The 11,590-nt window shown below is 51.0% G+C and overlaps 2 protein-coding genes across 3 annotated transcripts; both read right to left on the bottom strand.

Annotated features, from left to right (window-relative positions):
* Positions 1 to 2: 2 nt before the first annotated feature.
* VPS25 (vacuolar protein sorting 25 homolog) lies at positions 3 to 5,063 on the bottom strand. Its single transcript, XM_049636152.1, has 6 exons — positions 4,961 to 5,063; positions 4,601 to 4,746; positions 3,617 to 3,670; positions 2,884 to 2,972; positions 2,035 to 2,110; positions 3 to 634 (listed from the first exon to the last, which is right to left on the bottom strand). Exons 1-6 carry the CDS (start codon positions 5,011 to 5,013, stop codon positions 522 to 524), a joined length of 531 nt encoding a protein of 176 aa, XP_049492109.1. The 5' UTR covers positions 5,014 to 5,063; the 3' UTR covers positions 3 to 521.
* Positions 5,064 to 9,266: 4,203 nt separating this feature from the next.
* On the bottom strand, positions 9,267 to 11,075 carry RAMP2 (receptor activity modifying protein 2). 2 transcript variants are annotated; one of them, XM_049636150.1, is made up of 4 exons: positions 10,908 to 11,075; positions 10,403 to 10,558; positions 9,837 to 9,945; positions 9,267 to 9,709 (listed from the first exon to the last, which is right to left on the bottom strand). In XM_049636150.1, the coding sequence occupies exons 1-4, from the start codon at positions 11,005 to 11,007 to the stop codon at positions 9,454 to 9,456; spliced, it is 621 nt and encodes a 206-aa protein (XP_049492107.1). In that variant the 5' UTR covers positions 11,008 to 11,075; the 3' UTR covers positions 9,267 to 9,453. The 2 variants fall into 2 exon arrangements, with proteins under 2 accessions (XP_049492107.1, XP_049492108.1); XM_049636151.1 differs by having other exon boundaries at positions 10,403 to 10,468; positions 10,908 to 11,069.
* Positions 11,076 to 11,590: the final 515 nt, after the last annotated feature.

Below are 11,590 nucleotides of genomic sequence, written 5' to 3'. Positions count from 1 at the left end.
GAGGCAGTGGGGATGAGCTTTTTAATATCATAAAATCAGTGTCGGGCCTGGCCTCTCACTGCCAGGCCCCTTCCTGGGCCTCCTATCTTCATGTTGCCTGGAAGGCTGCCTGCAGCCAGGGCTTCTCCCATCCCCTAAGAAGGATCCAGCACCAGCCTGAGAGGGGAGGCAATAGCAGCTAAGGGGGTGGGAAGGGGAAGAGACAGAAGCTTGTGCAGGCGTGTGTATGTACTTACGTGTGTGAACACATGTGGAGTTATAGGTTTACAGACCCTGGCTCAGGGACAGTCTAGGATGGGAGAGGAGGTAGGGCAAGGAGAAGCACATCTTTTCTCCCAGGCGCCTCAGCCTCGCCCTTCCCCAGGGACAGAAACGTGGGGTAAGTGGGAAACCCATCCCTGGACTGGAGCCCTTTTGAGTCTGGTGGAGTCACAGATCCAGTCTGTGGGGTCACTGGGTCTGTCTCCTTTTGAAAGCCCTGGAAGGGTGGGAGGTAAGAAGTAAAAGGAGACAGGTCTCTGCTAGAAGAACTTGACGCCTCGGCCATCGCTGACAGTGATGATCTCAGCCTTGTGCTCCTGCTGTAGGGCCTGCAGAGCCCGGAGTAGGGTTGCTTCATCCAGCCCATGGAACTCTGGAAGGGAGAGATGGGTAGTCAGGGACACTTGGCTCCTGGGGGCTCAAGGCCCCTGAGGAGAAGTCTAGCTGGAAGCTGGGACCCCTTGAGGCCAGGGTAGACATGTACCACCTATACTGCTGCCGCTGCCACCAATCCTTCCTGGGTACGCCTTAAGAGTAAGGGGTGAGAGAAAGCCAGAGTCTGCACAAAATGTGAGTTCACACTTATTTTCCCCTTCTGGGTTCTTCTGTTGGACTCAACCCTCATGTGTATCCCCCACCCATGTGCCATTAGTATCTGATGTATGAGAGTGACACCATCTACTTTTGGGCCACAAAGTGGGGGACAATTAAACCTAGGAACGTCAAGGTCCTTGACACTGGACACTGACCCTAGTTTGCACACCTGTACCCATTAGGAGCACCTGTCCTAACACAAAGTATAGCCATACCTCTGACCAGGAGACTGTTAAGGGCCAGCACAGATATCTGCCCTTTCCTAGTTAAAAGGAACGAGGCTGGGAGCCAAGGGCCAGCTGAATATCTGGAGATATGGCAAGATATTGCAGGGAGATGTGAGAAGCAGGTGGCAAGCCCTAACAGGCTCGCACACCTCACTCCCTGCGGGGGCCTACGGCTTGAGTCAGGGAGCTTGCTTTCTGAGGAAGCCTCCAGTTTTGCCCAGCATGAGTGGTGGGCTGGGCATGGTTGCGGCACTGAAGTCATGGGGCAATGGTGGGAGTAGCAAGCAGAGGCCTGTAGGGCAGGGGGGAACAGCCAAGAGCTATAAACTCTGTTACGGCAGCCAGGGCCTGGCAGAAAGGGGAGCTGCCCTTTCTTCCCCAGCTGAGATTGGAACTTTTGGTGATCCTGGGATCAGAATATGAAGTCAGAGATGAAAAAGCTAAGAGTATATTTACACTATGTAAAAATCAAACAGTATATAAATCCTCACCTGGCTAGAAACTAAAGTATTTAAAAGGCCTAGGGGTGGGGATGGTGGTGTTGGCCCAATCCCTTCAGCTGACACCCACAAATCTTGAGCCCTCTGTAAGTATAAAGGGTGAAAGAAAGCCAGCGTCAGCAAAGAATGAGATTTCAGGCTTAATCTTCTGCGCCGGTTCCTCATTCAGTATCTACACTGGGAATTCTTAACTTTTCATGGATCACAGATGCCCTTGACAATCTTTTAATATGGACTCTATCCCTAGAAAAATGCACATATCCCACTGACAAAATTTGGGGGTATTTTGCATGTAAATTCAGGTGGCTTAGGGAAACCTTGGACATGGGTTAAGAGCCCTTCTATCATGTAGTATTTGGAATTCAAAGGCAGGGATGGGAAGTCTGAATGTCAGCTGAACAAGGACTGGAGGATTCAGATGACAAAACTGGAGGGAAAGGGAGAAGCATTACCCTCATCCTCTGTGTCTTCCCCATTGGTGAGCTCATAGAGAGTGAACACGGAGTTGTTCTGGCCACTCCTGGAAACCTATAGACACAGAAAACAGCGACTGAATAAGGACCAGGGATCTCCTGGAAGGTGAGCTCACTGACTCCACCTATCTGACCCACGAATGATACCTGTTCCCAAACCAGGGCTCACTGTCACCTCGGCAGGAGTGGCCTAAAAACCACAACCCCTACAGGTGCTATATTTATACGTGTATACACATATACGGAACCACTAAACCACAGGCCTTCACATGTCTGAGGAGTGACCTCTCATTTTGTTTTCCTGTTCAGGAATAGGTGGCATGTGTTTGTTATATTTAGGTTGTTGATGCTTCTTCCCCTCTTCTCTCCCTTGGGAAAGTTTAGGACTGGTGGTGGCTAGGAATTTGGGGAAGACAGTTTGTCCCTACACCCATACTGGTTCAGAATGTCTCATTCATATTGTGGACAGCCCCAAAGCGCCTAGTGGGGGAGGGGCCCCAGGGTTGTTGTTGTTGTTGTTTTTTTTTTGCCTTTCCTTTCCCCATTTATCTTCTGTGGCCAGAGACGCCAGCCAACAATAGTACTCATGGTTCCCAGCACTGCATTCTCCAAACATGGCCTCACGTAGCCTCTGGCCTCCTATAAAGGTAGGGAAGTTCTATGCAGCCTAGGAAATTGAGTCATTGAAAGAGGTTTGCCTGGAAGACCTATACTTCCTCTTTCTTTCCCTTCCCACTTTGCTCAGTCCAGACCTAGGAACACCAGGTATCTGCTGAACACAGATATAATTCTCCTTTGCCATGGGTCACTGCGGCAGAACAGTCTCACCCACTGATAGATGAGTTTCCCCCATTCTTCTGGCCTTCGCCACATGATCAGGAAGCTAGATTTGTTCTTATCCAACCATTCCAGGTTTCCTACAAAAAAGATACTTATGAAAGTATCTTACGCTAAGAAGGGACAAAAGGCAAAACCAAGGTATAAAGAGTGGAAGAGATTCAGCTTTCAGGAAGTGAAATCCAAGAATTGTTTTACTATTATTATCTGCAAGGCACCAATTCTCCTTCCACCTCTCTCCAGGTCTCAGAACACAGATGGAGAGATTTCAATAATGAATACCAATAGGGAAAAGGACCCAGGGAATTGGACTATCTTCTATATAGAACACTATGGGCTCCAAGCCAGGGGAGAGAAAAAGAAAGTTGTTAAAAGCAAAGACTCGTGGGGCACCTGGCTGGCTCAGTCAGTGGAGTGGGTGACTCTTGATCTTGAGGTTGTGGGTTCGAGCCCCATGCTGGGTGAGAGAGATTACTTAAAACTAAAATCTCAGAGAAACGTGGCTGGCTCAGTTGGTAGAGCATGGGACTCTTGATCTCAGGGGTTGTGAGTTTGAGCCCCATGTTGGGTACAGAGATTACTTAATAAATAAAAGTTAAAAGAAATAAAATAAAATAAAATAAAATAAAATAAAATAAAATAAAAAGCAAAGACTTGTGCCAAGCTGCCCTCAGGAAAACCCAACTAGGAGGAAAAATAAGGAAATCTGAGGACCTGAACCCACCTTTCTTCCTCAGTTCCTCTAATACAACCTGGATTGATTCCACAGGAAGCTTCCCTGGTTTAAAGTTAAGGGAACAGCATTGATGGAATGAATTAGATGGGATAAAAACTCTTGAGGCCAGTCTCATGCGAAGAACCACCTGTCCCCTTCCTCTCCCTCCCACACACATATATGTGCAATTCCCCAAAAAGCTATAAATTGGCACTTCCTGGATAAAGGGGGGAGGAAGGTAAAGAGATACTAGTTCAATTAAAAGGAAGAGATTTATGGGGGCACCTGGGTGGCTCAGTCGGTTAAGGGTGGGACTTCAGTTCAGGTCATGATCTCACAGTTCCTGAGTTCAAGCCCCGAGTTAGGTTCTGTGCTGACAGCTCAGAGCCTGGGGCCTGCTTCGGATTTTGTGTCTCTCTTTCTCTCTCTGTCCCTATCCCACTTGTGCCCTCTCACTCTCAAAAATAAATAAACATTAAAAAAAAAAAAAAAAAAAAGGAAGAGCTTTAGAAATGAAAGGCACTCCCTTTTGTCACCATCTGTCTCCTCTTCTTCCTTCAGACTTTCTCCACAGATATTTTAGCAATGAATCAGGAAGCAAAAACAAATGACCCTTACTTCCTGGGAGAAGGAGAGTAGGTGGAGAAAATTACTTAAGGTAGTACCAGAGTTTGAGCTTCACTCAGAAGAGGACAGGAGATTCAGAGTCAAAAGGGCTCAGGTTGGAAAACCCGGGACTTGGCTTTGGGTCAGAGATTCTAAGCCCAGAATGACACCTGGGTATTCATCACTACCTAGGACTGGAGGGTCTGATGCTGCATTTGCATTGGGGGTTGGGGCTTAAAATGGAAGTCAGCTACACATATGGCTCCTTCCCAAGTCCAGTCTGGGTGGGAACCTGCCTACTGGGGTGAAGGGGGTGTGAAGTCTGGGCATGTGTGCAAGTGCAGAAGTGCGTGTGTGTGGGCTGTGGAAGAGCCTGAGGGAGGATACGCTGTAGCTTCACGTTGTTGAAGAGCGGGCTCTCCTGAGCTTCCATCACCGTCATGCTGGACTGTCTGTGCAGGCGGCAGAAGGACAGGACCAGCGAGCACCAGGCGGCCAGCTGCTTCTGCCGAGTGTCCACATTCGGCTGCAACCTGCCGGGTGAAGGGGGTGGGGCGCAGAATTAGAGGGCGTGAGAGGGCGAGAGGCAGCACAGACGCAGGCGCGTCTGGGGGACAAAGTGAGGGACTAAGGGGTGGTGGCGAGCGGGTCCTTTCTCCCCCTCCCCATTTGAAGCATCAGGGCTGAGCCCGGGGTCCGGGGCAGGGGAGGGAGGCACAGCGGGGCTTCTCGGGGTCTGAGCCTCACGTAAAGAAGGGCGGGAAGCGATACTGCCACGGCCACTCGAAACTCATCGCCATCGTAGTAGCCCAGGAAACCCGGAACCTCCGGGCAAAGGACTTCCGGGCTCCGCTTCTGCACGTCCGGGCAAAAAGCACAGCAGAAAGGTTCCGGAGGCCTTTCCCGAGAAGGGCCGCCCAACGGAAGGTATCTTGCTTCTCTGCCAGTCTCTTGCTATGAACCTAAAAATCCGTACCGTTTAGAGCCCAGAGAAGTCTCATTCAGCTCTAGAAATGGGCAGTGACTTCCCCCAAAGCGGCACAGCTTGATAGTTTGTTTCACTCTGCTAAGGCTTCTTTTAATGTTAACACGTGTTAGTTGCATTTAACTTCACTCACAATTCCCCAGCCTCCTCAATTACTGTGTCCTTCGACTCCACCATTCCCTGGTCTCCTGCAGCACCCATGGGAGCATATTTGTAGCTTTTATTGCTGAAAATGGGTCAGATTCCATGATTCACTGCTGCCATTTTGGACCACAGCCATCTACCTCTCACATCCTCACCTTCCTAGTCTCAAGACTCCGGACCCATTGTGGTCGTATTTGACTCCTTACCCAGCCTAGACTACCCAATTCTGTCTGAACATGCTAGCTGAACCCCAGATTCCCTGAATAACCTCACTGCTGGGCTCTCGGTGCAGCCCAACACTTTTATTGACTCCCTGTCACATCCCTCCAGGTAACTCTTCACATTTCTCCAGTCGTCAAGTCATTCCACCTGTCTCCGTCTTCCTCCTTTCTGCAGAATGCCTTTCTCTATTTTGTGAACTTGAGGCCGAACATGTGAACTTCTTAATCTTTCCCTTTTTGTCCCTCTTTGTCACCACACTTAATGCATCCCACAAGAATTTCTCTCCACTTTTACCCCTTCATTTTGGATTCAAAGGAAGAAGTGTCACTCTTCCTTTACAAGGCCAACCTTTGGCATATCTTCTTGCCTCTCTTTCCCAAGGGCCTCCAGGACTTCTCTGGGTGTCATCTACCCTCTTTTCCTTTCCTCTGGCTCCTCTCCCCTAGTTGACAAATATGCATAGGCCATCCCTACTTGAAAATATGTACAGTTTCCTTGACTCTGTCACCCTCTCAATTTCCTATCTGATCTTTAACCTTTCCCCCACCCAAGTTCACCCTTCATTGTGCACAGTTCCTGATCCACAGTAGTACCCAGCAAATATTTGTTGCATGAATGGATGAACCATTCTGTTGACAATGTTCTTTCGAAAGGCACTATCTCCTTTGCTTCCATGGCACTGCTTTATCCTTGTTCTGCTAGTGTCTCTCTGATCTTTCTGTCTCATTTCCCCCTCATTCTTTAAATGTGTAATTTTCCATGGGGCACCTGGGTGGCTCAGTCAGCTAAGCATCCAACTTTGGCTCAGGTCATGATCTTGCGGTTTGTAGGTTTGAGCCCTGTGTCAGGCTCTGTGCTGACAGCTCAGGGCCTGGAGCCCGCTTCTGATTCTGTGTCCCTCTCTCTCTCTGCCCCTCCCCCACTTGCACTCGCTCTCTCTCTCTCTCTCTCAAATATAAACATTAAAAAAATAAAATAAATGTGCACATTTCCTAAGAACCTAACCTCAGCTTTCTTTCCTTTCCTTTTCTTTTTTTCTTTTATTTATTTTGAGAGAGAGAGAACCATGTGAGCAGGGGAGGTACAGAGATGGAGAGAGAGAATCCCAAGCAGGCTCTGCACTGTCAGTGTGGAGCCCGACTTGGAGCTCAAACTCATGAACCATGAGATCATGACCTGAGCTACATTCAACCGACTGAACCACCCAGGTGCCCTCTCAGCTTTCTTTTCTTTCTTTCTTTCTTTCTTTCTTTCTTTCTTTCTTTCTTTCTTTTTTTTTTTAATGTTTATTTATTTTTGAGACAGAGAGAGAGACAAAGTGTGAGTGAGGGAGGGCAGAGAGGGAGACACAGAATCTGAAGCAGGCTCTAGGCTTTGAGCTGTCAGCATAGAGCCCAACATGGGGCCTGAACTCACGGACCTCGAGCTCATAGCCTGAGCCAAAGTTGGAAGCTTAACCGACTGAGCCACCCAGGTGCCCTTTTAGCTTTCTTTTCAATACATCTTCTGTCTTGAGAACTTTCATCCTTCTCATGGTTTCACTTGACATTTCTGTGCAAAAGATTCCTAAATCTGTATTTCCAGCTCCAATCTCTTTCCACCACCAACACCCCTCCCATTTCTAACTCTCTGTGGGACATAAAAGCTTGTTCCATTTTTAGCTCATATTGTAAATCCCTTTCTTCATGCCAGCTTCTCTCCCTAATGGCCATTTTCTACCATTACTTCCATCATTGTCCTAGTAACTCAGATGCAAAGCCTCAATCAGCTCTAACCTCTCCTCTCTTTCATCTCCTTCATATCCAAAGTCCCTCCCCTGTTTTTAATCATTTCTTCTACTTTTTATTTTCTACTTCCCATTCATCGCTCCTTTGACCCATGTCCTCTTTTTCTCAAGCCTGGATTATCACAATATTTTCCTAATTCACCTGTTTTCCTATTCTCTTCCCTAGGGGAAATGCACTCCATCCTAAGGCCTAGTCATGTACAAACTCTGCAATCACCCTCCTGTGATCACACCTCAGCTAGGTGTGACCCCTCCTTTTTTTGCACTTAGATAACATTTGGTTTGTATCCCTTTCGTGACTCTAATCACACACTCCATTGCTTTTGTTGATTGGTACACATGTCAGCTCCCGTACTAGATGGAAAGTCATTGAGAGCAGAAACCAAGTCCTAACTTATCTTTCCAACACAATATACCATACACAGTATTTTATACCAGTATGCCCTTGATGTACATTAGCAAAACACATGAAGGCAAATATGGGCCAAAAGGAGGATAGATATATCCCTGGGGAAGACCAATGCATTCATGGGAACAGAGCAGAGACTTATCTCAGGTGAAAACCCAAAATGTCCTAGGGAACAGGTATGCCCCTAGAGAGACAGATATGCCCTGAGAGAAGTCTATCTCAGAGGATGAGTAGATACATTCTAGGAAGCATACGGGTATCTATCTGTGGAATAGACAGGCATGTCCCAAGGAAATGGATATGCATGTACTCAGGGAGGCAAATATTTCAGCAAGGAGGGAAGGAAAGTCCCTGACAAGGCTCCACGTGCCACAGAAAATAAACAGGGGTCTTTATGGAGAACAAAGTTGTTCTCTAGTATTTTTTTAATGTTTATTTGTTTTAGGGAGAGAGAGAGACAAACAGAGCACAAGCAGGGCAGGGGCAGAGAGAGGACACACACTCCAAAGCAGGCTCCAGGCTCTGTCTGAGCTGTCAGCACACAGCCTGATGTGGGGCTCGAGCCCACAAACCATGACATCATGACCTGAGCCAAAGTCAGACACTTAATTGACTGAGCCATCCAGCTGTCCTTGTTCTCTAGTATTTTTGATGATCTGGAAGAAATGAAGATGAAGGTCCTCTGGGGAAAACTGGGCCTCACTGTCCAGGGAACATGTAAGAGTATTCATATACAGAAATGGTGAGTTCAGAGGCTAGGTATGTCCCTAGAAAGTGGGAAGGTGTCTTAGAGGAGTATCAGTATGGATATCAGGAAGCTGATAGAAGGGTTTGCTAAGAACTAATGGTTGCTATGGGGATGACAGATGTTTGATTCCAGGGTCCAGGCTCCTCAGCTTTGAGCTTCTTCCAGGTCATATCCATCTTCTGGCTGTTAGCTCCAGTGGACACCAGGGGGCAGTGTGCTAACAGGCTGTAAGCCACACCCCCAGGGTCCAGGACAATGTAGGATGAGGGCCAGGGACCTGGACAGGGAGTTCTGTGGTGGAGTTAGTAGAGTAAGTCCCACTGCCTTTCCCTTCAATCCTGAGCTCTTTAGGAATGAACTCTTTTTGGCCATATCAAGGTTTCCATTCCTAGGCCCTGGGAGTAAACTGAGGCATGAAAAAGAGGAAAATTCAGAGCCCCTAGGCAGTCCCCCTTCCTTCTCGCAGGAGTCACAGCAGAGATTCCACCCTTGCCCCTTCCCCCACACCTCCCCAGCTGCCATCCAAGCCGGAAGGGAGTCTCTTCCTGCAGGTTTCCTGGTGTTGGTTTTGGATAAGGACAGGAAAGGCCCAGCCCTGGGAGGAAGCAGTGTAGGGGGTGGCTTTCAAGTGGGGGGAGAGGAATAGTGAGGAGCAGACAAGTGAACAAGACAGTGCTGGTATCCACATTTTCCAGCTCTGCTGCCCAGAGCTGTGGGAAATGGTAGAGACTCTGGGATGGGGAGGGGATAGTACCAAAAAAAAAAAAAAAAAAAGTTTTATTTTGAAGATTACAAAACTTGTGCCACCACTGGGCTTCCATTTCCAGCAATTCAAGGGTCTGTGGTGGGGGTGAGAGTGAGAGAAGGAGGCAGGGAGGGGAAGAGAGAGACCTGGTGGTGGCAGGGGAAAGGAGTAAGATGACTGCTAATAGCTCATACCACCACCCTAGGCCTGGGCCTCGCTGTCTTTACTCCTCCACACCACAAGGGTGACAAGGAAGGGGATGAGGCAGATGGGGGCTATGATCATGGCCAGGAGCACATCCTCTGGAGGGTCTGATAAGGTGGGCTGCATCAAGGAGCAGTTGGCAAAGTGGATCTGGTGAGTCTCAAAGATGATCTCTTCTGCCAAGGGATTGGGGAAACCCAGGCCAAATGCTTCTGCAAAATGCTCCAAGCAATATTGCAGGTCGCTATAGGGCCTGGAAGCAAGGGAAGAGTAGAGTGAATATGGGGTTGGGCCCAGAGAGAGGAATACCCCACGCTCAAGGCCCACACACAAGGAGCAGGCCCCACCCCTGGTCCAAGCTGCCCTAGCACTGCCCCTACCTGCTAATCATGGTCCAGTCGCACCAGTCCTTGGGGATAGAGTCCATCTGCTCCTTATAAGATTGCCAGCAAAACCGGGCATTCACCTTATAGTCCTCCATCTTGTTCTCTGTGGGCACAGATGCTGCACATTGACCAAACCCCTGGCCCTCCCTCCAAGCCCTCAGGTCCAGGTACTTCCACTGTTCCTGTCTTCAGACATGGCAGCCACCAGGAACAGCCTCAGAAAGTTTCCCAAGGAGAGAGTCTCAGCTCAGAAAAATGTTAATGCCTTCCATGTGCTCAGCACTTCCCAGCCTGACGGGAACATCCATATACGTTTTTTTCTGGGGTCTTCTAACCCACCTGAGGTGAGCCAGCTCAGAGCTGGGGGGGGGGGGGGGGGGGGGGGGGGGGTTGTGGGCTGAGAGGGAGAAAGACCACAAGGAACCCCAGGAGAGAACGGAAGGGAGTTTAGTGCGATTTCATTTGGGGTTGGGGCCTGCCTTGTGGGAAAGGGACCCTCCCCACTGACCTAGCTCTCCTCGTTGCCCTCGGCCACCTTCCCAGAGTCGCGCGGTACACACCTTCTGACTTCAAGCTGCCTTCAGTGGGAAGAAGCTGAGCCAGGGACTCCTGGGGCTTCAGGACAGCTGTGAGCAGAAATGGGGGAGGGAAGGAGGATGGCGGGGATCTAGGCGGTGGAGCCTGGAGGAGGGGTCTGAGACCCTTGGAAGTCAGAGCTACTCGCAGAAGAGAAAGAAGAATAATCCAGGCTCCCAAGGGGTGCTTCAGTGACTGGAAGAGAGGGCTGATACCAGCTCCCTCCCACTCACATCCAGACCCCAAACCCTCTTCCTCCAGGCCAGCCCCAGATCTCCCAAGACCTCTCCGCCGGGCCCCCGGCACCCCACGTTCCTCCAAGTGGGAAGCAGTTCGCGCTGCGCCTTCACCGAGGTGGAGCCGGGGACTGTCGGAGGACAGCGCTGTTCCGCCCTCACCCCGGGGCCCGTTTCGGCCTCGGCGGTCCAGCCCCCCCTCCCCTCCGGGCCTCCCGCGCCTCCCGCCCGAGCCCCGGGGCGCAGCGCTCACCGCCCAGCAGGAGGAGGAGGCGGAGCGCTGCCGGTCGCCCCGCGAGGGTCGTAGAGAACCGCGGGCCGCCGGCGGCGCGCTCTGCCCGGAGCGAGGCCATCGCGCGGCTAGCAGGCGAGGAGGGGCGGTGGCGCTGAGCCGGGCCCGGGCGGGGGCGCCTATATCCCCGGCCCAAGCCCCAGGAAGCCGCGCCGCTTCCTCGCAGGGGCTGGGACGGCTGCGGCCACGTGGGGGGCGGGGGCGACGCCCGGGGCCCGCAGGCCGGAGGGGGAGTCGATGCCCCACCCCGCCCCGGCGCCCGCCGCTCCCTCCGGCGGGTCGGCGTTGGCCCACCCTTTCTTCTAGCTCACCCTGCGGGGCTGGACAGCTCCCCTCGTAACCCCAGAACCGGGACGCATTTCCTGGGCTGAGCCGCGTGGCGCCCAAGGACTCTCCCGGGTCTCTGAGCATCCGCTCCCGGGACCCTGGTCGTCCCATTCTCTTTCGATGCGGGGGCTGAGGAAGGGGGTTAGCGTGTTGCTATCGCGGACCTGCAGAAGAAAGGGGCTGGGAGTTCGGAGGGCCTCTCCACGCCGCAGTATCTAAGGAAGGAGGTTGGGGCTGTCTTGGGACGTGGGGGAAGGGGCTCCTGGAGCTGGGCTCAGAGTTCCCCTTCCCCGGGAACACCCACTGATGTCAACTCA

The sequence above is a fragment of the Panthera uncia genome, chromosome E1, assembly GCF_023721935.1.
Source record: "Panthera uncia isolate 11264 chromosome E1, Puncia_PCG_1.0, whole genome shotgun sequence".
Classification (NCBI taxonomy): domain Eukaryota; kingdom Metazoa; phylum Chordata; class Mammalia; order Carnivora; family Felidae; genus Panthera; species Panthera uncia.
Note: the sequence above shows the minus strand (reverse complement) of the source record. Positions and strands in the feature narration are given on the sequence as shown.

Coding starts and splice junctions, on each gene's coding strand:
- RAMP2 (XM_049636150.1), bottom strand. CDS start 11,007: ATGGCCTCGCTCCGGGCAGAGCGCGCCGCCGGCGGCCCGCGGTTCTCT. Junction 9,946..10,402: donor AGGCAGCTTGAAGTCAGAAG/GTGTGTACCGCG, acceptor CTGTGCCCACAG/AGAACAAGATGGAGGACTAT. Junction 9,710..9,836: donor GACTGGACCATGATTAGCAG/GTAGGGGCAGTG, acceptor CCTTGCTTCCAG/GCCCTATAGCGACCTGCAAT.
- VPS25 (XM_049636152.1), bottom strand. CDS start 5,013: ATGGCGATGAGTTTCGAGTGGCCGTGGCAGTATCGCTTCCCGCCCTTC. Junction 4,747..4,960: donor CGCTTCCCGCCCTTCTTTAC/GTGAGGCTCAGA, acceptor TTCACCCGGCAG/GTTGCAGCCGAATGTGGACA. Junction 2,111..2,883: donor GGAAACTCATCTATCAGTGG/GTGAGACTGTTC, acceptor CTGTGTCTATAG/GTTTCCAGGAGTGGCCAGAA.